This window comes from Vitis riparia, chromosome 11 (genome assembly GCF_004353265.1).
Source record: "Vitis riparia cultivar Riparia Gloire de Montpellier isolate 1030 chromosome 11, EGFV_Vit.rip_1.0, whole genome shotgun sequence".
In the NCBI taxonomy this organism is placed as follows: domain Eukaryota; kingdom Viridiplantae; phylum Streptophyta; class Magnoliopsida; order Vitales; family Vitaceae; genus Vitis; species Vitis riparia.
The window spans coordinates 2,065,691-2,093,633 of NC_048441.1; the positions used below are offsets into that span (position 1 = coordinate 2,065,691).

At 34.6% G+C, this 27,943-nt stretch overlaps 1 protein-coding gene across 3 annotated transcripts; it reads right to left on the reverse strand.

Annotated features, from left to right (window-relative positions):
• Positions 1-470: 470 nt before the first annotated feature.
• On the reverse strand, positions 471-27,752 carry LOC117925595 (protein MANNAN SYNTHESIS-RELATED 2-like). Of its 3 annotated transcripts, XM_034844656.1 has the most exons (13): positions 27,188-27,751; positions 25,871-26,257; positions 25,343-25,429; positions 24,637-25,279; positions 23,468-23,659; positions 13,507-14,031; positions 12,254-12,398; positions 12,073-12,143; positions 11,318-11,403; positions 10,585-11,161; positions 9,439-9,630; positions 753-828; positions 471-574 (listed from the first exon to the last, which is right to left on the reverse strand). In XM_034844656.1, the coding sequence occupies exons 6-12, from the start codon at positions 13,606-13,608 to the stop codon at positions 817-819; spliced, it is 1,185 nt and encodes a 394-aa protein (XP_034700547.1). In that variant the 5' UTR covers positions 13,609-14,031; positions 23,468-23,659; positions 24,637-25,279; positions 25,343-25,429; positions 25,871-26,257; positions 27,188-27,751; the 3' UTR covers positions 471-574; positions 753-816. The 3 variants fall into 3 exon arrangements, with proteins under 3 accessions (XP_034700547.1, XP_034700546.1, XP_034700545.1); XM_034844655.1 differs by lacking the exons at positions 471-574; positions 753-828; positions 23,468-23,659; positions 24,637-25,279; positions 25,343-25,429 and having other exon boundaries at positions 7,939-9,630; positions 13,507-13,940; positions 27,188-27,752; XM_034844654.1 differs by lacking the exons at positions 471-574; positions 753-828; positions 23,468-23,659; ... (2 more) ...; positions 25,871-26,257; positions 27,188-27,751 and having other exon boundaries at positions 7,939-9,630; positions 13,507-14,245.
• Between the last annotated feature and the right edge of the window lie 191 nt (positions 27,753-27,943).

A 27,943-nucleotide genomic window follows, 5' to 3' on the forward strand; every position in this document is an offset into this window, starting at 1 on the left:
AACCACTAAGCAGCCATATAATCATTTGACTTAAGGGACATGTTGAAGATTTTGTCGCAGGCAAAAAAAAAAAAAAAAGAAATTATATACAATCTCACCCATGGAAGCTCATAAGAAACCTATATGATCTGCTCTAAAGGTCCAACCATGGGAACACTTGTGCCCATTGGTTTCCAAAGTCAACAGCCACATTTTCACCAAAAAGAAAAGGTTATTAAGTATTTACATAGCCAATAGAAGCCTCCATTTGTTTCATTCAAATCATTTGGGATGAGCTAGCTTAGCTCACTGTCTTCATGGCAGCAATCTGGTGAGCTCTGTTCTTCAACACTTGTTTTCAAGGACTAAATGGGACTGAATGGAAATCTCTTCTGAAGCTCAAACACTCCCATGAAACTCTGAGGATAAACCGAATCCATGGGCAAGACAATGATATGAACCCTTCTTTCCTTTTTTTTCAGCCTATTTAAAAGCATTTGGACATTTGGTGAGGCACAGAACAAAGGAATGGATAAGCAAAGAGGCTCCAATCTAAGACCTCTTGGAACTAGAGCTCAAATATCATGCTAAAATCCTGAAAGTTTAAACTGTTAGAAAATGGACTAGCAATGTATAACATGCTACTAATAGCTTACACCATCAAGGTAGATGTTTCCCAGACATGAAAAAAAAAAATACCAATATATATAGATATATCAAACGCTAAGTAAAGGTCTTTAGACCTAGCAAGAAAGGAAAGAAACATGTACTACCTGCATTAGAGGATAGAAAAATATACCAAGAGCTTTTGTTTTCAAGATTACTTTGCAACCTCATTCAGCATTTGCCCTGTGGAAATTCAAGAAAGATGGATAAGCAAAGTAGTTATTTTTAGACATCTAAGGGTAGATAACATTGGGGGCAAAGCTGATTTTATTCACTTTATCAACTGTAAGATGAAATGAGTAAAATCAGTTTCTACCTCCAGTTATATCCCTCGCATGTCTAAAAAATTTCTGCAGGGAAGATTCTGAACAAAGCTATAAAGTAGTTCTATTAACAAACACTTTCGTTTGTCTATCTTTCAATACAACTTGTTAGATCAAAACAGTAATATCTCGCATTAGATATATATTAGATGTTTGAATCCCAAGTTTCTCATCCCAAAATATTTTCTTCATGTCTATAACCTTCTTGAATTTCAAACAGCTGATGTACAGTACTTGTCAGTTGAAAAAAAATCACATAGAATTAATTGAAGAAAGACTGCATACCAAGTCATAAACTACTTATACAAAGGATATTAATCCAGAATTGAATTTGGAAGCAACTTCCATAATGCTTTCATTTTGATCTTGAAAAGAATGTTAATACATATAAACCCTAGTCATACTGAAGTCATCTTTGACCTTTTCACAGCAGAAGATATTCCTAGAAGAACCACATTTGGAGATAATAGAAAGGACAAATTAGAGACAGACTTTCAGTTGAAGTTGGGTGCTTATGCACCGTATTTTCAACACAGCGGCAAAGCCACCTGAGTCCCAAGGGGGTCAAATATTCTTAAATGTTGGTCCCCTCCAAATTAATTTCATGGCTCAACCACTGATCCATCCTCATATTCCACAATGGGCAAGATAAATTAAAGAGTAACACAGGAAAAAAGAACAAAAAAAAAAAAAAAAAAAAGACAGACTAGAAATGCCTACTTTTGTATATTTTTCGGAGGAAGATCTCTCATAATGCATCAACACTGCTGTGCCATGTCAACCTAGGCAAACAAATGGTTGTATATGCTAAAATCAATCCTTTTTGTAAATGCACCATTCTCCTATGTGTTGCAACAACTTTTCCTTGGATCATCTTTTCTTGACATTCCTTCTACACCAATTAATTGATTATTTTATTTGCAAACTCCTTTTCAAAATATTTAGTTCTGCAAATCAAATGATGAATAAATTGAAATCGGATGCACAAAATCATCAATTAAAGTGAATTTTTTATATTTATTTTTATGAGATTTATAAATTAATCTCCTAATATTAATGAGCTACCATCAAGTATGATTCATATTCCAATAAAATCCCGCTTCATTGGCATAAAATAGAAATGTAACTAGTCATAAGTTTAAAAAAGGTGACAATAGTTGATGACTGTCATAACTTCTAACATCACCGACCATCATTGACACTTATAGCTAAAGACAACATATTAATTGCTTTAACAAGAAAAAATTGCAGAGAAAGTGAAAAGATGACAAATAATAAGAACAACAAAAATTTTGGACAATTTTGATAATTGCATCTTGTTTGGATCAAAATCCACATAGCGAAGGAGAAAAATCAGTTTGGTTTTTTAATTGGAATCACCAACCTTTAGAACCATTTTTAATCAAAAAGTAGATGTCTTTAACAAAATTAGACCTAAATCTTTAAGCAAGGCTAAAAATCATCTACAATAATGAGCATCATCCCTCATAAATTATCTTGACCCATTAATTTGGAAAGTAGCATGACTTCTTGGGAGCAATTATGAGACATTGCTATAATACATTAAATAACATAATGACACTTGCATTGTAAAATCATGACATTCATCATGTGAGAGCTTATTAACCGACGGTTTGTCATCGTGTAGGTTTCAATTTCCAATACTACATTTCCCTACATAGCTAACATGTTATCCAACAATCAAGAAATTGATCTCCTCCATTAGAAACTTGTTATATTAATATGAATTGTATGATTTCTTGATTATGGTGCTTGATTTGATATTGAAGGTTTTATATTCTCATGGAGGATGTAATCTTTGGTAAGATGGAGTGTTACAACGTCATTGGAACCAATGAATCATCATCTACTAAAGTAATTGGGTTGTCTTGTAGTAATGCCTAGGCCAAAATTCTTCATTACAATTGAAAAACAATCCTTTATCATGTCATGTTTGCATCTTGGTAATTGATATTTATCATAAAAGGGGATATTGGAAACATGGGTATTAAGGGTTGAGGATTTGGTAATGGTTGTGTATGGGTTAATGATGGACTAAAAAGTAACCATTAATGCAATTTTGATTTGAGGAGGTCGACTTTATCATTATAAATATGTGATAAGGCATTGACTTATGGCAAGGTTTTTATTTTTTATTTTTTTATTAGGTAAATTCTTATCCCTATTAGGACTTGAACCTAGAGCCTCCCACAAATCCTCCCCAATCCTTTACCATTTGAATCAAGCCATAAGGACAAGGTGGCTAGCTTAAATTTAAATGATCTAAACTTCATCACATCTCCCGTTTTAGCTCTTGTCTAACGACTTAAGCTTCAATTTAGGTTAATTGTAACAAGGTAACAGAGCCTTGGTTCTTTAAGGTCTTGAGTTGAATCTTCCATTATCAATTCAGTCTCTATCATCATAAAATCATCACATAAAGCTTTACTTGGTGTTTTATTTTGTTGAGAATCACCCCTTAATAAAGTAAAAGTTTGATGTTGAATCTATCCTTGAATCTTTGTAGGATATCATTTGACCAAAAGGTTATCATGTTTATTACGTGACCCTTAAAGTCCATTTGCACTTCATTCAATGTGCTTTTATACTCACTTCATCTTTTAATTCTTGCGTTCTATCCTTACTCTTGTTCTAGGGCAACTACACTACCTCTTTTTATTACCATATCTCCTACATTCCCATTGCTTTTGTCTTAAAATCCCAAGTATAGTTATGAAAGGTGCAAGGTACAAAGGTCTCTTAGAGTTCGAGCACAAGGTGCAACTCAAGGTGTGTGGCTAAGTGAAGTGAGATCTAACCTAATTTACATGTGCAAACAACATATGGAAAATTTTCATATACCATCAAAAACTCTAATTTTAATACGTTATTTTCAATTTTCCAACATTAACCACTAAAACAATTTCAAGAAAAAAATTATAAGAAAACAAAAAAATATTTCACTATTTGGGTGTTTATCATCACAAGTATTTTTCAAAAGGTTTATTCCTCATTAAAAAAAAAAAAAATCAAATTAGGAGCATTAAAGATACATGGTTTTCTTCTCATTATTCTGAATCTACACTACAAAAGTTCTTAAGGAGACATAGGGGTAGGGGGTTTCTACCCTAAAATAGATGAAAAAATGGGGCTTACCCTAAAGAAAATGCATGGATTAGAAAAGCCTTAAAAAAAATGATAAAACCATGACAAGATTTTGTAGAATGACAATTGTTTTTCATCTTCCCTATTAGGATCTTTGTAAACCTAGAGATATTTTTGTCTAAAATTACGTCTGTCTAAAATTGTCTTGGATTTGTCTAAAATTGTTAAAATTGTTTGGATCGTCTTCTTTAAGATTTTGCAAAGTGATGATTGCTTTTTCATATTCCCTATTAGGATCTTTGTTGATCTAAAGCTATTTTTGTCTAAAATTATGTCTGTCTAAAATTGGGTCTTGGATTTGTTTAAAATTGTTTGAATCATCATCTTCTTCTTCTTCTTCCTTATTTGGATCTTTGCAAACGTAGAGTCTTCTTCTTTTTCTTCTTCTTCTCTATTTGGATCTTTGCAAACATGGAATCTTCTTTTTCTTCCCTCTTTGGATCTTTGCAACGTGGAGTTGTTTGCATCATATGTCTTGTGCCTTGTACCTTGCGTCATTACCGCTATGTAGGGATTGGTTGGGTTAGGGTTTCTTCATTTTTTTCTTTTTTCCTTTTTTATTAAAAAGTAAGGAAGCAACATGTTTTGGAAGAAGCAACGACAAGAAGAAGAAGAAGAAGAAGAAGAAGAAAGTGACTAATGCAAAACATGTTGCAAAGAAAAAAAAAAAAGTCATTTTCTTTTTCTTCTTCCTTACTTGGATCTTTGCAAACATGGAGTTGCTTGCATCATATGTCTTGTGCCTTGTACCTTGCATCATTGTCACTGAGACCTATTTCTTCTTCTTCTTCCCTATTTGGATCTTTGCAAACGTGGTGTTGTTTGCATCATGTCTTATGTCTTGTACTTTGCATCGTTGTCACTAAGACCTATTTCTTCTTCTTCTTCTTCTTCCCTATTTGGATCTTTGCAAACGTGGAGTTGTTTGCATCATATGTCTTGTGCCTTGTACTTTGCATCGTTGTCACTGAGACCTATTTCTTCTTCTTCTTCCCTATTTGGATCTTTGCAAACGTGGAGTTGTTTGCATCATGTCTTATGTCTTGTACTTTGCATTGTTGTTGCTGAGACCTATTTCTTCTTCTTCTTCTTCCCTATTAGGATCTTTGCAAACGTGGAGCTGTTTGCATCATATGTCTTGCCTTGTACCTTGCATAGTTGTCACTAAGACCTATTTCTTCTTCTTCTCCTTCTTTCCTATTTGGATCTTTTCAAACATGAAGTTGTTTGCATCATATGTCTTGTGCCTTGTACCTTGCATCGTTGTCACTGAGACCTATTTCTGCTTCTTCTTCTTCCTTATTTGGATCTTTGCAAACGTGAAGTTGTTTGCATCATATGTCTAGTGCCTTGTACCTTGCATCGTTGTCGTTGAGACCTATTTGAGCCTTATGTTTTGTCCCTTGCATCATCTTCTCCTAGCGATATTAGATCATCACAAGGATGTTCCCTTTGTTCATGTAGCATTGTTTAAATGTAGAGATTGGTTGGGTTTCGGTTTCTTCCTTTTTCCTTTTTATTAAAAGGAAGCAACATGTTTTACATTAGTCACTTTAAAATAAATGAGCAAAAACAATGTCATTTTTCCTTTTAAAAAATTTAAATAATTTGAAGTCCAAAACAAAGAATATCATTTTTTAACCTAGAATATAATAAATTAAAAGCAAAATCTCACATCTTTGCACATGGATCCAAGTACACCATTGAGCGCCTAAAGTGACGACTCATTGAATGCATTGTGCCCTGTTCCAAGTGGGTCGCAACAATAAGTGTGTCTCGTCACCTGGCATCTTGGCTTGCCTTTAAAATTATAGTCCTAAGTCTAACATTATCTCTCACTATATCCCTTACTTTGTCTCCTTCCACCATTTGCACAATTGGTCCTCAATTCAACCATGGGCTTGACAAGTTACCTTCAAATTTAATCAGTACTCTTTTAGTTGTGAAGGTTCAAAAAAGCATGGATGAAAATTTACAGAAGTCATGAACAATTAAGCCAAAGTGAGCCATGACAACTTCTCCATGAAGACAAGCTAAGAGAATACCCAATATTTTGACTTGCATAAATCAAACCAAGGCAAGACATCCCATTCCAAAAGTAAGGATGTAATGTCCACAATTTGATTTTTTTTGGGGTTTATTAGCAAAAGAAATGTTTGATGCAGAATATCTAATATTATATAGTTTCCTTATTATTGGAACACAGGCTTCATTAAACATGGGCTTGCATGGGTAGCATATTGGTACTTAAGTCATTAGCTCATCCTCCACATCAATTATGAGCATAGACTTCAAATGCTATCCTCATTTAGCAAGAGTTCAATCCAAAAGTGTACTTTGGAAGTTATTTTGACCTAATTTTAATGGTTAATATAGCTAAAATGAAAATAACTCCCTTTTTAGTGAGAATATATGAGCAAATGCCTAACCCAAAAGATGTTATTGCTATGGGATCACAAGAGAGATTTTCACGGACTAATGGCTTCCAAGGACATTCATAGATGATTGTGCAATTAGTATGTCGTTTCCTCATGCATATGTAGGCGGAACTCAACATAGGACAGTTCTTGTGCTTTAATTCAATATGTTGAGTGAATCGCTTTCCATATGGACAAAAACGAGACTGATATTCTAATCAGGATTCATCCAACTTAAGAATCACTTTAAATATTAAAAAACCATATGCTTTATGATGAAGTTGGATATGTGATTTAAATAATGCTAAAGATAATCTAAGATTATGAGAATCATCCCTTACAAATAATTTTATACTTGTTTGGAAAGTAGATTCTCAAGGTTAATCTTAGGCTTATTCTTTAAATCAATCTCAAGTCCTAAGATACTATCATACAACATTAGGTGCTAAATTAATGGCTTTGGACAAGGTGGCCAATCAAAATGACCTAGTGCTATATCTCCTCCTTTAACCCATCAATGAAGTACCCACACCATCGGTTCTCAATTCAATTATGGGCTCGACAAGCCAAATTTTCAAACTTTAGTTTGATATGCTTTAATTGAGGAGGCTTGATGAAGTTTGGATGGGAATCCATGGAAGTCATCATAGAGAGTTGAGAGTCAAAGTGGGCCATGATGGCTTCCACAAAGTCAGGTAAAGAGAAGACCTGATAGTTGGACTGATAGCAATCAAACTAAGCCATGACATCTTCTTCAAAGTAAAAGGATGCAATGTCTTTTCAACTTTTAGTGGTTTGATAATATCAAAGAAAATGTTTTGCATAAGATAATTGGTCTAATTGAATATCCCATTAAATTTTTGTAATTCAAGCTTCAATGAATTGGCTTGCATGGGCAATATGCATTGGTACCAAAATCATTGATTCACCCTCCATATTATGGACATGACCTAGGGATGGTAATAAGTAATTTTTATTTTTATTTTTTTAGTTTTGGATAACCTTTCTTTCCCACCCCTAATGAGTCGAGCATAGGAGAGGTGACATGGGGGATGAGCCGAGTTTGGTAATTTTTGAAGAACTCAAATCAAGCTCAAGGTAGGACACCATATTATACCACCCAAACACGTGTTGCGCTGGTTATAATTAGTTTTTGTACTGATTATCCTCAATGTTTAACATATTTACAGAAGTGCCATTATATATATATATATATTCTCACTTTTCCCCATTACGCTTCTTTTCAATTTCTCTCATGTATTCTTCATTTTTTGTTCTATTGGCATTCAATGTTTTTTCACACACGTAATATTGGAATCTCACCATATTCTCACAAACTAGTCCATTGACTTTGGAATTCCTTTTTTTAATATATATATATAGATAGATAGATAGATAGGTATCCAAATATTTTTTTCTTTTATTTTTTCCATTTTCCCTTTCTTTTTTTTGGTTGCTCAACAAACTTTTTCTATCTCTATAGCTTTTAATAAGGTAGTGGGTTAGAGTTGGGGTTTTTTCTCCTCTCCTATGTCAGGTTTGGAAATACAACTCTCATCCCACCTTGGGTATGGAACAAGGACAGGATTAAGAATTTCTTAGCAGAATAGAGTAGGAGATAAGAAGACCCATCCCAAACCCACCTCCTTGGCATCCCTAGCATGGCTTTTAGGTTTCTCTTTAATTTGGCAAAGTTCATCCAAAATGGATCTTTCAAAGTTATTATTTTGATGGAACATAGCTTCCATTAACACCCCCATACCTTATAATTGGAATGTTATTTCTTCCTCACACATTTAGTAAATTTAATTCAACAAAAGGAAAGTTCTTATTCCCTATTCTTCCATTTGTTTGGTGAGATTCTAATGCTAAATGTTAAGATTGAAGTCCACAAAAAGAGAGAAGGAAGGCAATTTTGATGTCTTAAATAGGGAACACCCACCCTAGAAATAACTTTGCTTCGCACCCTCTAATGAATCATCCCTCCAATGTTATGTTTGACCCACTAATTTGGAAAGTAGATTTCAAGATCTTAAGCTTGTCTAAATCGATTTTATAATCCTAAGATATGATCACATAATGTTGAATAAAATCACAAAATAAACTGTGTAAGATTGTGGCATGTATCATATATAGGAAAGGGAATCTTTTAGTCCTAGTTTATGAAATTGTTTTCTTGACATTTGATGAAGGCGTTGAATATCCAAGGAAGGCCTTTAGACCACCTTAGCTCATTTATGTTTTACAATTAAATGAAAAGATAATTTTGACATTTAAAAAAAATAATAATAATAAAATAAAAATCCACTTCGTCACATTTGAGGAAAAGCATGGGCCTCCTGCTTCTTTAAAACGTGGATAAATCACATTAAAAGTGTACACGTGGTTGAGAGTTCTATCCACACACTCCTAAAGGTTTCATTTGACCTTCAAACACTGCTATTAGTGTTTAAGAAGCTCTCCAAAACTGGGCTTAACAGTTTGCACCACTAACATCGATGTTGTCATAAGCACTAGTTAATAGTCAATCATGTCAGCAGTAGCAATAACACCACGAAGAAATTCTAAAAGAGAAAACTAAGTATTGGAACATCACAAATGTCTACACTTATAGAAAGACAATTATAACTTACACAGGTTTACATTGCACTCATGCAGCTACTCTCTATGAGTTACTGATCAAATTTAACATTTTGGCAATTGCGTAATATTTTTAATTTGAGACATGTAAACTAAGCAAAAGATATACTACTTTTCAGGGGCTTGTTCACAACTTCATTCAGGATTTACTTTGTCTAAACTCAACAAAAACATGAATATGCAAAATGGTTTCTTTTAGATATATAACGAGAAATGTAACTAGAGACTGGAGTAGAAGAAACTGTTACTTGTGCTGGAACAAGTATCTGGCTCTTGCCGGAAGCAATTCTTTTCCCGACCACATTGGCGTAGAACAGTCCGGAAATGGAAGGTACAAAGACATCGCTTTCAGAACATATGTAGAAATCAATAGCCTTTTCAAATTCAGAACTCTCTGAACTGAGGAACTTGGCCTTTTTTTCTGCTGGCATGATACCTTCCTGCATAGTTTCAGAAACGCACACACATTCTCCATGTTGAGCAGGGACCTAAGCAGCACTAATTGAAGACAAATGACAGATGATGTTTCCAACTATTCATGTAAGGGTGATGTGCATTTGGAAGCAACTTCCAAGAAGAACCACTTCTAATCTAACTTTGAAGAAAACCTTAATAGGTATCTTTAGTCATTTCACTGCTTACTTAATTCCAAAATAAGTACCAGCCATCCACACTGGAAGATAATAGAATGGTTTTAAAGTGCTTGTCAGTCTAAGTTTCATGCCCAAGTGATGTATTTTCAACATCACTTCAAAGTAACTCCTAAAAGGAGTCACTTTAGTTCCACTAAAAGTCAATCGACTCAGAACTCCTTTGACGGATGTCATGGGTCCTTAATAGGCCAAGACTTGAGTCAAACTAGTGTTTTATGAGTAAGGTGATCTAGATGCAGATGTATGCAGTTATCAGCTGAAAGAAACCACTGGATTGGTCTCATGTTCTGAATTATGATCTGCTTTTACCTCTCATCAACTGATATACTTTAGTGTGGTAAAAAAAATATGGTAGCTAATATAAGGGGAATGGATGGCAATCAAGTCATCTATGTGGAAGTATTAGATGATGATCAAACACTAATAACTTGCAATGCTTTCAACCTAAAGTAGAGGTCTTCAACAGCATTCAAAAATGTTTATATGGAACTCCTAAGAATTTCCAGAAATTTGAGATTTGTTTTTATTTTAACAGTACCAAAATTCATGTTAAAACCAAAATTTTAAAGCTTGAGGGTTCAGAGGCACTAACTTTGCAACTTTGTGCAGACTCGAAAGGTTTAAAATCCTTAGATATTGTTCTATACACCATGATCAAACCTACTACCATGATCCATGTAAATGTTTAAAAAATGAACAAAGATAAACTAATGGGGTAATAAGAAAAATAGAGGACCTTACCTTTGTAAATGTTTTTGGGAAGATCTCTCTCAGTGCATCAAGACTGTGATGCCATTTAGACTGAGTCACATAGATTGCAGTGTCTCTGTCAAAACCGATCTTCTTTAGGAAAACCCCAATCTCCTCCGCATTATAACAATTTTTCTTTCCTTTAGCCTCTCTTCTCCGGCACTTTCGTTCCAACACTTTAAACCTCAAGTCCACTGCAACAAACTGGCCATTGGACTTCCAACTCGAGTTTCTTAGCCTTCCAACCATAGAGTCAACCACTTCCTGCAGCTCCGGTTGCAACTGTAGAGTCCCAAACATGGCCAAGCATGCAAATGAATCCAAATATTTAGTCTCTTCAGCTCTCCTCATATCCAAGGATGGGAAGTAAGTTGAAAGACTTAAGTTTCCTTTTGTTCTAAATACTGGTTCAATCTTTGCAGCAATATATTCTTCAGAAACCCTGTTTGGGACCCGAACAACCGTGAGCTTTCCTGTTGATGCTTCAGAAGGCTGAGCCAGAGCTACTCTAACCACACTACCCAGGTTTTTCACACATTTCTTTGCATCGTAAATTTCTTCAAACTTCCTGAAAGGGTTTCATTTATACTGAAGTATAAGTTGCAATTGTTTTTCATAGTTAATAAACCCATTTTTCCTGTATATGTCCAGCCCATGTAACTTAGAAAATCAAGGTCAAAAAATTGAAGGAAAAGAAATTTATAGCATTGAATTGAACACTAACCTCTTTTGCCCTCTTTCACTTTTCCTGATGTCAGGAAGCACAAGAGTTGCTCCTAGATATCTCGCTATTACCACGGCATTAGCAAGCTGAGGAAATCAACAAAAACACATTTTAATGCTAGAGTATAATCTCTTTAAAGAGTTAGCATAATAGAAAAAGGAAAGCTGATAACTTATATGAACCCCTAAATTATGAGAGTAACACTAACAGACTGATAAATTTTGAATAAATAAAAACCAAAAGCAGCTGCTTGTAACAAGGTTTGCAAAGCAATTTGGGTTCATGTTGAACAGTAATAAATGACTTCAAACACAAGCCATATGCAAAATACCATCTGTCCCAAAAGATGAAAAGTGTGGGGATAGAAAAGAATGCAAGCTACACCAAACATCTCATAGGTAAAAACTGAAGTACATTATATATCATGTTCAACTGCCTACAGATGACAAACACATGGAATGAGAAGTTATATTTAAAAAAAAATATATGTAACTACTAATTTAGCAAATTTCATTTGGAAATGATGTGATGAATCTAGTGCTCAAAGAAATAGAATCTAATTGCATTTTAATGGAGAACTCAACAGGAACTACTAGGGGTATTTCAATATGCACAAATAAAAACATTTTATATTCTCTAAATTCTGAAGAATCAGATATTATACTGGGAATCTATGATCTAAAACATATACAACTGAATAAATTATTAAAACAAAAATTAAAGGCACAGGTGCCAGCTGGAAGTGATAAATTTACCTGTGATACATGATACTCAGGGCCATTTGAGAATGAAAATGTAATGAAACCTGTTGACTGCTCTCTCTCTTCTGTACATTGAAAAAAGTAAGAAAGGTTTAACGAGAAGGCTAAACAACTGTCTAATGAAAAATGCCTCACAAAGATAATTGATAAATATCCAAAACAGATGAGAACATACCGAGTGCTGGCTTGTTCCAGCAAGGTTTCAGTGCCTCACTATCATTTTTCCATGGCCCTCTGCGGATGGTTGGAAGGTCAATGATATTTTTTTCAGCAATTTTTATGGTATCATATTGAACATGTGACGTTGCTGGAAATTTCATCTTCAAAGCAAAATGGCAGACTAAGTTAGTTGATTCCCATAAAAGATAAATAAATAAATAAATAAAAATCAGTAGTTCAAAATTATTTTTAGAAAATACATAAAAAAAGAATACTTGTTATATCTTTTCTTTGATTCCGATACCATTTGAACTTGACGTAGCACCCTCATAGCATAGAAAAATGACATATGTAGATCAAACCAGTGTGTAATTTTGAAAAAAGTCTGATTGAAATGCATAAGTGAAAAGTTGTAAAAAGACAATTAGAAATAAGCAAATCTGGGAGAAATCGGGTGTAGTGCTACTTGGGGACAGGTTGAGGAACATGGTTCAGAATAAACTTGTTGCTAGGACCATAAAGAGCACATGGCTAAGGTACTTGAAAAAGACGTGTTGGTACTGAAATAAAGTGGCCCTAGGCACACCAAAATGGTCAACCAAGATTAGCATAGCCAGTCCCATGGCTAGAAACAAAGGCCTTTTCAAGATGGTTGGAATTGACTTAATAAATTTACAGAGTTGATTTGTGTTCTGAAAGAAAATAACATCGTTTAAATTTGACATTCAAAGGAAATACCTCGGCTCTTTTTTTCTTGGTTGTTTATGCCAGAGGACAAAAGAATTAGTTGAAAAAAGATCCAGGAAGCCCATGGTTTTATTTTCAAAATTCTCTAAATCCAGAAGAAACTATGAAATTTTTAATAAAACTCAAAAATTCAAGCCACATAATTAAAAACAAAAAATAGAAAAGAAAAGAAAAGAAAAGTTTCACGATGCCAATTGGCTAAAAATCAAGCAAAAATATTCAGTTAGAAATTCAAAAGGTAAACATTTGAGACAAATAATATAAGGAAACTTAACTAAAAACATGCAGATGCAAAACAATTCATTCAGAACTGCAGAGATCAAATGGCATCACAGCTCACAAAGATAAAGCAACAGACTTTTCATCACAAATTTTACAATCATCTAATGTTCTGTTTGGTAGCTGAGAAATGCCAGAAAGCAACGATTAACTATTACAGGACCTCAGAAAACAAAAAAAAAATAGAAAGCCTAGAATTTCCTCAGTTTTCTTGGGAAACCGAGGGACAAAGAGTAAACTTACTTGAAACGTATCAAAATGATCTTTCTTGATCATGTTTCCAAGCATGGCAAACATTGACAGAGTCAGAATAGCTGCAATCACCTGCCTCGCATCCATTGCCATTTTCTCTTTCTCCTTCTCTAAATTCACTCTTTCTCTCGTTCCCAATACTCACACAAGAGACACTCTGAAAACCTCTAGCACTGCTGAGAGCACAATAAATGCTTGAAAGACCGACCCGGATGAGGAAAAATACAAAAATGCTTCAATGAGATGAAGACAACAGTTACAGCTCATAGTGAAGAAAATCCAGCACCGAAACTCTCACTTTTGGCATATGCTCCTTTCCTTTCTCCTTTTCTATTTACTGAGAAGAGCTTTGGTTCATCTGCAACATGTGAAAGGTAGTGGATGGATACCATAGATGGTTGACGCCTGTTTCTTCTCTCTGCTTGCTGGACACCTCAAAGATAGAAAATGATGGATTGCTTACTTTTAAGGTGTCAAAGCTGTGAAAAATAACAGGTGTATAAAGAAAACTTAGCCCTGCAATACCAGCAGGTTGGTCAGGTTATAAGTCAATCCAAGTCCACCCACAGTCAATTTAGTCCAGTTATGACAGATTTTTAGGTAACTTGGTTGAACAAATGATTAATTTTGTAAAAAGTATATATCTCTTATATTTATTACTACATGACTTCCATAATAAATCCAAGTATATTTAAACAAACAAATCACATAAAAAATAATGCAACTATAGAAATATTTTAAAATATTTTATAGAACAAAGTAAAAAACTTGAAATAAATATGAAATTAACATAATTTTAGTTTTATATAATGGAAAAAAAAATTGAAAATAATATAAATTAAGGTTCACTTTATGCACCTTTCTTTCAATTCATATGTTAAAATGTGACAAAATTGAAGGTAATATAGATCTATGTGTTCCCTCAATAAAATAACTTAACGAGGCTAAATTTGACATGTGATTCGATTGTTGATACGTGTGGGCATGCTACAGCACTGATACTTAATTCCATTCATTAACTTCACTGTTCATAGGTTGATTTCAGCCTTGATCAATTGGAATCAATCAAAGCTCATGGTTGTGGTTGAAGAAGGGCCCAACAGATATATTAGGCAGCAGAATGTGCAGGTCAGGGACCTTATATCTGTATAGAGATCTTCAAAATCCCAAAAAAAACAACAAGAAATGATGAAGAATGATAAAAGGGACTGAAATGAAGTGGGGAGAAACACAATGTGCAAGAAATTTAAATCTACTAGATTTCAAAATTAATTGACTGTGTGGAGTAGGCTCCTTGAGTCCTTAAATGAATTGATATTTACAGGCTTTCAATTATAAACAAGGATCCACTTCCCATGTTCCCTTGTTAGCAAACACCATTAAATATCTTGACATTTTTAAAGTACTTTGTTTCCTTTCTTAAAAATCTGTACTTTCCCTGGAATTCTCCTATAAGCAAATCATCTATTATTTCTATCTATTTCTTGGTAGATTTCTTTTCCTACTAAACTGTCTTTATATTTGGAATCCTCCCCCTTTCTTACGCCTGCACTGGTCAACTGTCAACATATGTTATTTTCTTCACTTGGCCTGCCACATCACCTTTTACCATGCTAACAACCACGTGTCCCATTCTTGCCTTGTCATCCACCATGCCAGCACTTTGTGACACATCACCAAATTCCAAACATGACTGAACCATTGCCTTTGAATGTTCCACATTGAGAAAGAAATGAGAAACTTGGTTTTACCATTACAAATTTAAATTCCCTTAGTTTTATTCTTATTCCCATTATAATTGATGCCATGTGTTGACTCCCTAGGGCCCATCAATCAGCCTCATGCACATCTCTTGAGGGATCATTTCCGAAACTCAAGTTTGGTTATCCCATTTTCATCTTGGTCATCCATCTTTTTCTTTGTTAAAAAGGATGTTCCTGACTATGTTTGGAAAACTAGATATTCCAAGTTTTCATTGTGATGTGTGTGAATTCGCTAAACACCATCATGTGTCATTCCCTTCAAGGAATAATATATGTTTTATTCCATGTACCCTAAGCCACACTAATGTTTGGGGGCCTACTCAAATTCAAAGTATTGTTGGGATAAAATGGTTTGTATCTTTTATTGATGATTCCACAAGGGTTACATAAGTATTTCTTATGAAACACAAATCTGATGTTAGCACTATTTTTCCTGTTTTCATAAAATGGTAAAAACCCAATTTGATGCCAAAATCCAAAAGTGGGATCCGATAATGGAAGAGAGTACTTCAACCAATGTCTATCATCATATTTTGAAAAAGAAGGAATTGTTCATCAATCCTCTTGTATGGATACACCACAACAAAATTGGGTACCTGAATGGAAAAATAGACATTTGTTAGAGGTAACTAGAGCCTTGATTTTTCAAATGAATATTCCAAAGGCATATTGGGGGAGGCTATTTTAACTGCTGCTCATCTTATCAATGGATCACCTTCTAAGGTGCTTGATTTCAAAGAACCCATAAATCTTCTCACTCAATTCTACCCACACTTTGATGGTTTTAGTCGAATAGCCCCAAAAATATTCAGGGGTGTGGTGTTTGTTCACATTCAGGCATATCATAAAACTAAATTGGATCCCCAAGCTCTTAAATGTATATTCATTGGTTATTCTCTAACAAAAAAGGGATACAAGTGTTATCATCCGAATTCCCAAAGGTTTTTTGAAACTATGGATGTCACCTTTAACAAACAACAACCTTTCTTCTCCCAATCTTATCTTCAAGGGAAGCCCTAATCTTATCTTCAAAGGGAGCCCTTTGTAGAAGATAAGGAATTTTTTCCTGATCTAACTCTTCCACATTCTAAAACCAATTCTTCACTTGAATCTTCACCCCACAATACTCTAGAATTTGTTCCTCCTGAGTACATAGAGAAGCTTGAGTCTATCATTCAAAGGAAAGAAGGGGAGAATCATTCAACGCCACTTGAAGTCTATTCAAGGAGGATGCAGCCAGCTCTAGAATCTCTACATGCCCCAACCATTCACCCTGATAAAGGTATTGAAAATCAAACTATCTCTACCCCTAATGACATTAGTAACCTTGATTTGCCTATTGTCCTTAGAAAAGAAAAAAGACAATGCACCCAACATCCACTTAGCAACTTTGTTTCTTTTGAAAACTTGTCATCCTCATATCGAGCATTTGTTTCCAGACTAAGCTCTATAAAAATACCTAAAAGTGTTCAAGAGGCACTTAGTGATGAGAATTGGAAGAAAGCTATGTTGGAAGAAATGAATGCATTGAAGAAAAATAATACTTGGGAACTTGTTAATCTTCCCAAGGGCAAGAGAAAGGTGGGGTGTAAATGGGTGTTCACTACGAAGCATAGAACAAATAGGACATTAGAGATATAAGGCAAGATTGGTAGCTAAGGGTTATACACAGACTTATGGGATAGATTACCAATAAACTTTTGCCCTGGTGGTAAAGATGAATATTTTTCGTATTTTGTTATCTCTACCTACTAATTTTGATTGGCCCTTGCAGCAATTCGATGTAAAGAATGCTTTCTGGCATGGAGATTTGGAGGAAGAGGTCTATATGGAACTACCACCAAGATTTATGAAAGACTATGAGAAATAAAGTTTGCAAACTGAACAAAGCTCTTTATGATCTCAAACAATCGCCTAGGGCTTGGTTTGGGAGATTTGCCAAAGCAATGAAAAACATAGGTTATTGTCAAAGCCAAGGGGATCACACTCTCTTCATTAGACATTCAGAGAAAGGAAGGATAATAGCTCTCATAGTATATGTTGATGACATCGTGGTAACAGGAGATGATCGGGAGGAAATGGAGAAACTAAAGAAAAAACTTGCAAATGAATTTAAAATTAAGGACCTTGGAAGGTTAAAATATTTCCTAGGAATTAAGGTTGTACTCAAAGGAAGGAATGGTTATTTCACAGTAGAAGTATACACTTGACCTTCTCAAAGAAACAAGAATGTTGGGATGTAGACCAACAGACATGCCAATTGAGCCAAATCACAAACTTAATGGAGATAAAGAAAATTTGTCGGTAGATCAAGAGAAATATCAATGACTAGTGGGAAAGTTGATCTACTTATCACATACTAGACCAGACATAGCTTATGCGGTGAGTGTAGTGAGTCAGTTCATGCAGAATCCCAAAGAGATACATATAGAAGCAGTATTCAAAATTCTTCATTATTTAAAATCAACACCAAGGAAAGGCATTCAATTTCAAAAAGCAAGAGAAACTAGACTTGAAGCATATACAGATGTCGATTGGGTTGGATCAGTTATAGATCGAAGATCAACCTCTAGTTATTGCACTTTCTTAGGAGGTAACTTGGTAACTTGGAGGAGTAAAAAACAATTAGTGGTAGCAAAATCAAGTGTAGCAGCAAAATTTCGATCCATGGCACATGGAATATATGAACTTTGGCTGAAAATCATACTCACCGACTTTAGGGTTAGGTGGGAGGGGTCAATGAGACTTTACTGTGATAAAAAGTCAACCATTAGCATATCTCACAATCCAATTCAGCATGACCGCACTAAACATGTAGAGGTGGATCAACATTTCATCAAAGAAAAATTGGATAGTAGGCTAGTTTGCATCCCTTACATTTCCACAAAAAACCAATTGGTTGATATATTGATTAAGGGACTTACAACACGTTTATGTTGTAACATCACAAGCAAGTCGAGGATGAAAAACATTTATTCACCAACTTGAGAGGGAGTATTGGAAAATATAGACAGCTTGTACGAAGACTTTCCAACTAGGAATTTTTTTTTAATTTAGTTTTTCCTTATTAGTTTAGTTGACTAATTCTTTTTTGTAAATAGAGATATCCTAGGCTAGAAATAAGGTCCTTCCTTTTTTTTCCATTTTTAACCTCTTACAATTTGTATATATTTGGTGTAATTCTATTGAAATAATTCAAAAGAGAAATTCTCAAAAATCCCAAAGTCAACAGTATTCATATTGGTTTTTGAATACCAAGTTTTCTACTACGATAGATTTAAAGAACCTAAGATACATTTTCATGCACCCTAACGATCAAAGGCTTGGAAATAGAGCAATCCAGGATTTCCCAACACTCTTGGCATTTTTGGAGGGGAAACTCTGTCAATGTTTAGAGATGGAAAGAGAAGGAAGAGAGAGCTAAGAATAAGGTTTTGCTTGGAAGAGAATTTGGATTGTTAAAAGGCAAGTGTTCACTTGTGTGCAAAATCCTTGGTAAGCTCACTTAGATTTCGTTTTCCCCTTATCATTCTTGGTTCATTTCCGTTTTCTTTTGATTCTTGGGTTGGTTCATATATTTGGTGTGGATATTGGAGGCTACACACTTGATTGTTGGTTATTTGGTTCATTATTCATCATTCTTCTTCTTTTCTTCATTTTATTCATCTTGATTGCTTGAGGGATTGTCTAATCTTTGATTAGATTTGTTGCACAGTGGTTTAGAGACTTTGATTAACTTGATTTTGGTCTCTTTTGGGTATTTTTACCCATCTTCAAGCCCATTGATCAATTCAAGAAATGAGGCTTTGTTTGGATTTGAAATCCTTGTTTTCCTTTTGATTTCTCTTTTGGGGATTTCGTTTTTCCCCTCCATTTTAATGATTTTGGAAGCCTTTTTGACTAATTTTAAAATAAATTTTGAGAGTCACAAAGTGTTTGTTTATTTACCAAAAAGATTTTCCATAGAAAAGGTCTTTTGAAGCCTATTTTTGTCCTTTTGGGTTTTCTTTGCAAATTTGGTTGTAAAATCCATTTTCAAACCCTCCTTGGCTAAGATTTCAAGCATCTTTCAATGGCCAATTTTGTGGCCTAAGGTCAAGCCTTCTTTCATGGGCTTTGGTTTTATCATCATGCTTGAGAAAATGGTAATTGCTCTCATGGTTTTTGTGATTTTTGGAAAACTTTATCAAACTGATTTTTAATGAACCATTCTTAGCCCTTTTGAATCCCTTTTCATGGTCAATAGCGGTTTGAGATTATGGTCATTTTGTGGTTATTAATAGTTGTCATGTTCATTGGTACATAGTACATGATTTCACATGAGAACATCCTTATCTATGGGTGTTTCTTTGTGAATTCTAGTCCTCTTTTTCATGTGTGAGTATTAATTTAGTCCTACATGCCTCTTACGAGCTTAAATCCACACTCATTTGAGGGTTGAAAAGCCATGTGGTTAATCCATGGCTCACTCCTTTGGTCTACATCACTCATTTTTCTAAATTATGATTTTCAGATTTTTATTTTTTTAATTTTTAGAACATGGACTAATCATGCAAATCTTAGTTCAATGAGATTATTTCCAACCCTCATGAGCTTCTTCCCATGATAATTGGAGGGTTGGGATGTGGATTAGATCATGGAAATTAATTTAGGCTTATGCAAAGCTCACATTCATTGATTTCCAAAATTCACTCATTTGCTACCCTGTTTTTGACCCATTAAGTGTTTTTTCAAATCTGGATTTTTTTTACTTGTCCTAAAATATTTTTTAGGTTTGGAATGTGTTTTAGACCTCTTAATGCATCAAAGAATTTTTGTTTTGTTGAAAAATCTTTCTCCAAACTTGTTAAATAAATTGGTTTTTCCAAGTATCCAGATTCTGCCCTGTTTTTAACATTCGAAATGTTTTTGTAAATCAGTCCTAGCTCATGAGTTTTTAATTGTATTTTATATTTTCGTTGTATTCTAGACTTCTTGAATAATCTTGTGGGTTTTGGTTTCACTTAAAAATCATTTTCCAAACTTGTAAATTAATCCCATCTTTCAATGCTTGTGGTGTTGACCTAAATCTAGAGTTGCAATTTGTTATTTGAAATCTGGGATGATTGGTGCATGTTTGAGCCTCATAGAAATTTTTAATGTATTCTAGACACTTTGAATATGTTGTGTAATTTTTGTTTTAATTTTATCTCACCCCTATGCTTGTCAAATAATTTCGTTTTTGCATGACTTGTTATTCTACCCTGTCTTTGAGCAATAAGATGTTCTTTGAAATCTATGATTAGGCTTTTGGATTGTATTTTAAACACCTTGAATGTGTTGTAGAATTGTGTTTTGATTTTATCTCATGTCTAACTATTTTATTTGGATTTATTTTGTAAGTATTTGCTTCCCATCTAGCTTCTGTATATCTTGTATAAACTTGCTAATTCAGCCCCTCTTGGCATGCTTTTAACTTCCTTTGACCCTTGATTTGCATTATAGAAATCTTATACATGTTAGACGTGCCTTTCTTTGTACCGTGTCTCCCCTTTAGTTATTTTATTTAGATTTATTATGTGATTGCATGCCTTATTTTGGGCATTAATGAGATACACTTCCTTCCATCATTGTTTGATTGCTTTGATATGCATGCTATGCTTTGAGTGTTCTTTATCTTTGTTTTACATTACTATTGCCTTGTTGTATATTCATGTTGTTGTCTCTTGGTATCCATTAGTCAATTAGTCAATTGTCTTAGTTCCTTCCACTTGTTTAGTAAAGACCTTTTTACGCTTAAAGGGGTGCTACCTTATTGCACCTTCCCAATAAGTAACTTGACCCCTGGATCTAAACTTAGTTTTCACAAACTTTGTCTTTCCTTCAAAAATGAGTCACTTAAGGTTTTATTTCTTATTTTGTTTTCCCTTTAAAAATAAATAAAAATAAGTGACGACTTCAACTTTAAAAAAAAAAAAAAATCAAATTTTCACTAAAAAACAAGTTTCGTCGTCAAGTAGGGACGCACATGAAAAATGTGGGTCTACATATACACACCAACAACCCTTATTTTAATTAAAAGATAATTTGATCAAGGCATTGCACTATGCAAGGAAGGCATCAATTCTCATAAGTAGTATTCATAACATGACTTCATCGTTTTCATGGAATTTTATGGAGGCATTGAATATCCAAGGGGGACCTTTACACCACCTTAGCTCATTTATGTTTGACTATGTCTATCGTAGTTCTAAATAGAATTGCCTCTAAGTCTAAACACTCCCTGGAACTTAGCATAAACCAAATTTATCCATGAAATAATGATATCAAAATAATTTGCCTTTTCCCTAACTTTTTCAAAAGCATGCAACAATTTGGAGCAAATAAACTCTAGACCCCCTGGAATCATAAGTCTGATACCATACTAGTTAAACAAAAGCTTAAGCTAATAAGGACTCAATCAACAATGTTTATCAAACTAGAGGATAAATCTCAATAATGGATTACGCTAAGAAGGAAGGTGAATAGGTGTTTTTAAACAAATTGAAGAAGTCTCCCAACATATATTATCTTTTCTTAGTATTTCTCATAACCTTCTCTTCCAACTACTTTTCAAAAAAAAAAAAAATCACATACAAGTACAAATGTAACAACACTCTCTTAACAATTTATAAATGCAATTCACATGCAAATATGCAAATGTATTAACACTCTCCAACCTAAATTTAAGAATAATTAACTCATCAACACAATTCTAATTAGTACTTGATGTCATAATCAAATTGAACAAAAAATTATTCAAGATTTCCAAAGGATAATCGAACTCATTTTATCTCAATTTTTACCCATCCAACATATATGTCCAAATATGAAATTTAGATCAATAAATGGAGATGAACAAAAAAGAAGAATAAGAGAAAGAGAGACAATAATGCCAAATTTTAACATGGAAAATCTCCTAACGATTAAAAGCTTCCACTATGAACAATAACCAACTGAGTACAAAGTTTTACCTAGCTCAAGTCTATCTATCCTTCCCAAACTACTTAACTAGCACCTTTCAACTTCAGCATCACACCTTCTTTCAGAGCACACTTGGAATTCACACTAAACTCAATCTCGACCTCTTCTTCAATCCGCACAAGAAGAAAATGAGTTTAAATAAATGAGAAAATGAAAGATGAATGAATGCTATGAACCAACCCATTTTGAAGAAAATCCAATTGAAAAAATGATTAGGAAATCAAGGTAAGGAGGATTTTCTTGCAAAACCAAACATTTCCAATTTGGATTGAAGAAGGAAGTGAAAGACAGTTGTTGTTGTTCCCCGTCCTAAACTGGAAACATTTGAGTTAAATATGAAAAGGAACCCTTGATCCAATGGCTGAAAAGAAGATCCAACAAAAAATGGATCGATCTTACTTAAATCTGGATCAACCTTGGAGCAAGGCACAAAAACACTTAGTCAAAAAAACTGGTGCCCTAGCCTCCTCAACTCTTTTAAAAAAATAGTTCCAGAAAAAAAAAGTAATTTAAAAACTCGATTAATTCACATTCACCTACACCCTTAACTACATACCTTGGCCTCTAAGCATTTTCAACATCTTGATCTTAATTAGGCAAGTAGTACGAAGAAGGATTTAGAAAATTTGAGTTAGGAAATACTTAAGAATTTTTGTCAAAATTGTCAACCTAGCCAAACACTCACAAAACTACTAGTGTGCACCATTAATCTAAATGTTTTAGATGTAAGCATTGGTAAACAATCAACGACCACGAGATTTTAAAAGAGAACAAATGCAAAAACCACTGCTCCAAGAGCCATATTAGAAAAGTATGCAAAGCAACAGCAAGTGTAGAGAAGCAAAATATTGGAACCTCACAAATACATACACGTATAGAAGGATTACTAAAAGTTTAACACTCCTACATTGCACTCATGCAGCTATACTCTACAAGTAATAGAACAAATTTAGCCTTATGACTATTGTATGATACATTTAACTATAGACATCTAACCAAAGTGAAAGATGTACAACTTGCAGAGAAAGATGGAAAAACTAAGAGAAGTGCCTATTTGCAGGATTTTTCACAGCTATATTCAGAATATACCTTATGTAAACTCAACAAAAACAGGAATAAGCAAAATGGTTTTTTCTAGATCTGTAAGGAGAAATAAAACTGAAGTTAAGAGCAGAAGAAACTGTTACTTGTGCAGGAACAAGTATCTGGCTCTTTCCAGAAGCAATTCTCTTCCCAACGGCATTAGCATAGAACAGTCCAGAGACAGAAGGTACAAAGACATCACTTTGGGAACATATATAGAAGTCTATCACCTTTTCAAATTCATAATTCTCTGAACTGAGGAACTTGGCCTTTTTATCTGCTGGCATCACTCCTTCCTGTCATGGTTTCATAAAAGCACACATATTCCTCATTGTTAAGTAGGAAATTAAGCAGCAGTGATCGAAGACAAACTACATATGAAGTTGTCAACTATTCATGCAAGGACAAGGTGCATTTGGAAGAAACTTTCAGGAAGAACCTTCCAATTTAACTTTGAAGAAAAACCTTAATAATATCTTTAGCCATTTCACTGCTGAAGCAATTCCTAAAAGTGCATGCCATCCACATTGGAAGATAATAAAAAGGGCCCATCTAGGCAGATTGTTGGCCTAAGTTGCAAGCCTAAGCAATGTATTCTCAACATCACTTGGAAGTAATTCCCAAAAGAAGTCACTCTAGTGCCCTCAGATATAAACAAAACTCCTTACACAGACATCCTTAGGTACCTGATAGGCTAGGGCCCATATAAAATTAGCCTGTTATGATTAGGGTGATCAAGACAGCAGTATGCAGTTATCAGGTGAAAGAAACCATGTCTCACACTGGTTTGCCTCTCCACTAATAGCATACTCTAGTTTGGTATAGAAAATATGGAAACAGTGAGAAATATTTTACCAGATCGATGGTAATCAAGTCATCTATTTGTGAAATATTACATTGCTATGCTAAAAGTTTAAATTTGCAAAAATGTTGAAAAATTTTGGCTTGTCTCTTGTATTATGACTCTTTACAAAGTCTAACCAATTTCAACCTGTCTCTACATGAATCACTAGAAATTCCACAAATTGGAGTATTTTAACACATCACCAAAATTCATGTCAAAACCAAATTCTAAGTCTTGCTGATTGAGCAGGCACCGAATCCACAACTTTTTGCAGGCTAATCCACAACTTTTTGCTGGGAAGGTTTTATCTCCCATGATACCATTCTGGACAGGATAGACAAACCAAGCCTACTACTGTAATCCATGAAAGGGTTTTCAACAATGAACAAGATAAACTAATGAGGAGAAAAGAAAAATAGAAGCCTCTACCTTTGTATACGTTTTTGGGAAGATTTCTCTCAGTGCATCAAGACTAAGGTGCAATTGAAACTGAGTCAAATAGATGGTAGTGTCTTCGTTAGAAACACACCAATTTCCTCTGGATTATAACAATTTTTTCTGTCCAGTAGCCTCTCTTCCCTGACACTCCTGTTCCAACACTTCCAGCTTCAAGTCCACTGCGATGAACAGGCCATCAGACTTTGGGCTCAAGGCTCTTAGCCTCCCAACTATAGAGTGAACCATTTCCTGCAGTTCTGGTTGCAACACGAGAGTTCCAAAACAATACCAATCAGGCAAGTAAATCTGAGTACCTAGAATCTTCTGCTCTCCTCATAGTTATAGATGGTAAGTAAGTTGCAAGCCTTAACTTCCTCTTTGTTCTGAATACTGGTTCAATCTTTGCAGCCATATAGTCTTCAGAAGCTCTGTTTAGAACCCAAACAGCCTTGAGCTCTCCAGTTGATACTTCAGCAGGCAAATCCTTAGCTACTCTGACAACTACACCCAGGCTTCTAATAAATTTCTCGAAGTCATAAATTTCTTCAAAGTTCAAGTATGTTAAAGTGCAAGTTTCACCTGTTTTTCATGGTTAATTAACCAGTTTATCCTGTGTATATCAAGCTCATGTAACCTAGAAAATCAAGGTTAGAAAATTGTGGGAAACGATATTGATAGTGTTAGGCTGAACACTAACCTCTTGTTTCCCTGTTTGCCCTCCCTGATGTCAGGAAGCACAAGGAGTCACTCCTAGATATCTAGCTAAAACCACAGCATTAATGACCTGATGAAACCAACAAAAGCACACTTAAGAGGTAAAAACCTTTACACTAGCTAATCACAAAATACCATCTGCCAAAAAAGCAAAATGCAGAGAGAAAAAGAACATGAGCTACACCAAATATCAAAGAGGTAAAAGGTAAAGTGATTGCCTACAGACTACAAACAAGCAGAATGAGAAGTTTAATCCAATAAAAAAATCATACTGCTAATTCAGAAGATTTTATTTGAAAACAATGTGATGAATCAAGTGCTCATAATAATCCAATCAAATTGCATCTTAACAACAGAAAACTCCAGAGGGAACTAGAGGGTGTATTCTAATATGCACAACAAGCAACATTCTATACCCTCTAAATCCGAAAAATTAGTTTTCAACTGGCAACCAAGGAATTAAACCATATACAAGGGAATAATTATATAAAGCTGGAAGTGATACACATACCTGTGAGACGTGATATTCAGGGCCATCAGTCAATGGGAATGTAACAAATCCTTTTGATGACTCTCTCTCTCTTCTATATATTGAAATGAGTAAGAAAGGGCTAAAGAGAAGGCTAAACAATGAAGAGTAATAAAAATCATTAAGGTCATTGATAAGACTGGAAATCTTCTTTAGGTCCCGCAAGGGATTTGGAACAAATGAGAACTTAGTCAGTGCTGGCTTGTTCCAGAAAGGCTTTAGAGCTTCGGTGTTGTTCTCCCATGGCCCACTGAAGTGCAGAAGGTTAATCTCACTTTTCTTAGTAACCATGATAGCATCATATGTAATATTTGATGTTGCAGGAAATTTCATCTTCAAAGTAAAATGGTAGACCAAGTTAGTTTATTCCTGTAAAGAGAAAATCATCCCCATAAAATTATTTGAAAAAGCATAAAAACAAAATTAGTTCATGCCAGCTCTACTTGAACATGAAGTGACGCCTTAATGGCACTAAAAATTGATATGAAGATCAAATCAGTATACAGTTTTGGAAAAGGTTTTGGCATACATATATAACGCATAAGTGGCAAGATGAGGAAGGATGGGATTGGAAATGAGCAAATTCATGAGAAATTGGGTGTGATGCCAATTGAGGACAAGATGAGGGGCATGGTTCAAATTAAACATATTGCTAGGACCATAAAGAACACCTGGCTAAGGTATCGATAAAAGACATGTTGATACTGGAGTAGCATAGCACCAAAATGGAACTAAGATTAACGCTGCTGGTCCCAAATGGCTAGCACAACTGCTTCTTTGAGGTGGATGGAATTGACTTACATAGTTTTGCATATGTGATTTGTATTCTACAAGCAAATGGCGTCATTTTAAATTTGGCATGATTCAGGCTGTTCAAATTGGGATCGGTACAGAGTGTCAAACTGAGGTCCATTCAGTGGAAAAACTGTTTTCATTTATGCAGAGTAAAAAGGCATTAGGTCAAAAAATATCCCAGAAAAGTTATGCCCTTACTTTTTTATTTTTTTTATTTTCAAAGTTTCTCTAAATCCAGAAGAAACTCTGAAAATTTCAAGCTGTCAATTTGGTTGAGCTTCTAGCAAAAAAATATTCAACTAGTGGGAAATAACAGAAAATAAACCTATATAATCATCACGAACTATATATTCATCTAATGCTTCGTTTGGTAGCTTAAAGAAAGATTAACTATCACAGAACCCCAGAAAACAAAAGCAACGGAAACCCACTTCCGGTGGAACCCAACACAACAATTCCTCAATTTTCTCGGGAAACAAACAGGGGGACAAGGAGTGAACTTACTTGAAACGTATCAAAGTGGTCTTTTCTTGATCATGTTTCCAAGCATGGCAAACATTGACAGAGTCAGAATAGCGGTAATCACCTGCCTCCGATCCAATGTCATTTTCACTCAACTCTCGCTTTCTCTCTTTCCAAACAGTCAAACAGAAACTCACCCTGAAAACCTCTGGCACTGCTCAGAGCAAAATAAATGCTTGAAAACACCGACCCAGATGAGGAAAAAAACCAGAAAGGCTCTGATGAATGAAGACAACAGTTACAGCTCATAGTGTTGAAGAAAATCCAACACCGAAACTCTCTCCTTTGGAACATGCTTCTTTTCCTTTTCCTTGTGCTTTTCTTTTTACTGAGCAGAGCTTTGGTGCAATTGAAACGGTAGTAATGTGAAGTGGGGTGGAGTGGATGGATGGATTGTGTAGATGGCTGACGCCCATTTCTTCTTTCTGGTTGATGTACAAACAAATGTTTGTTTGGAAAAAAAAAAATTAGCGGGAGGATAGAACATTAAATCAAATTTAAGGTGGATGCGGTTTCAATTTAGGTGATCAGCTGGACAGAAGTTGAGTCTTTTAAGTCTAATTGATTTTTAAAACACTTTAATTAGTGTTTTCAAAACCAAACGACCTGTCCAACCGCTGGCCGATCACCAATCCAGTCCGCTTCGACCATTTGAGCCGGACAGCCTTTGAACCGGCATCAAACCGGTGAATCAACTGACCCGATCGATTTCGGGTGAACCGCATAGTTTAAAAACTC

Coding starts and splice junctions, on each gene's coding strand:
- LOC117925595 (XM_034844655.1), bottom strand. CDS start 13,608: ATGGCAATGGATGCGAGGCAGGTGATTGCAGCTATTCTGACTCTGTCA. Junction 12,144..12,253: donor CTGGAACAAGCCAGCACTCG/GTATGTTCTCAT, acceptor TTCAATGTACAG/AAGAGAGAGAGCAGTCAACA. Junction 11,162..11,317: donor AGTGAAAGAGGGCAAAAGAG/GTTAGTGTTCAA, acceptor AAACCCTTTCAG/GAAGTTTGAAGAAATTTACG.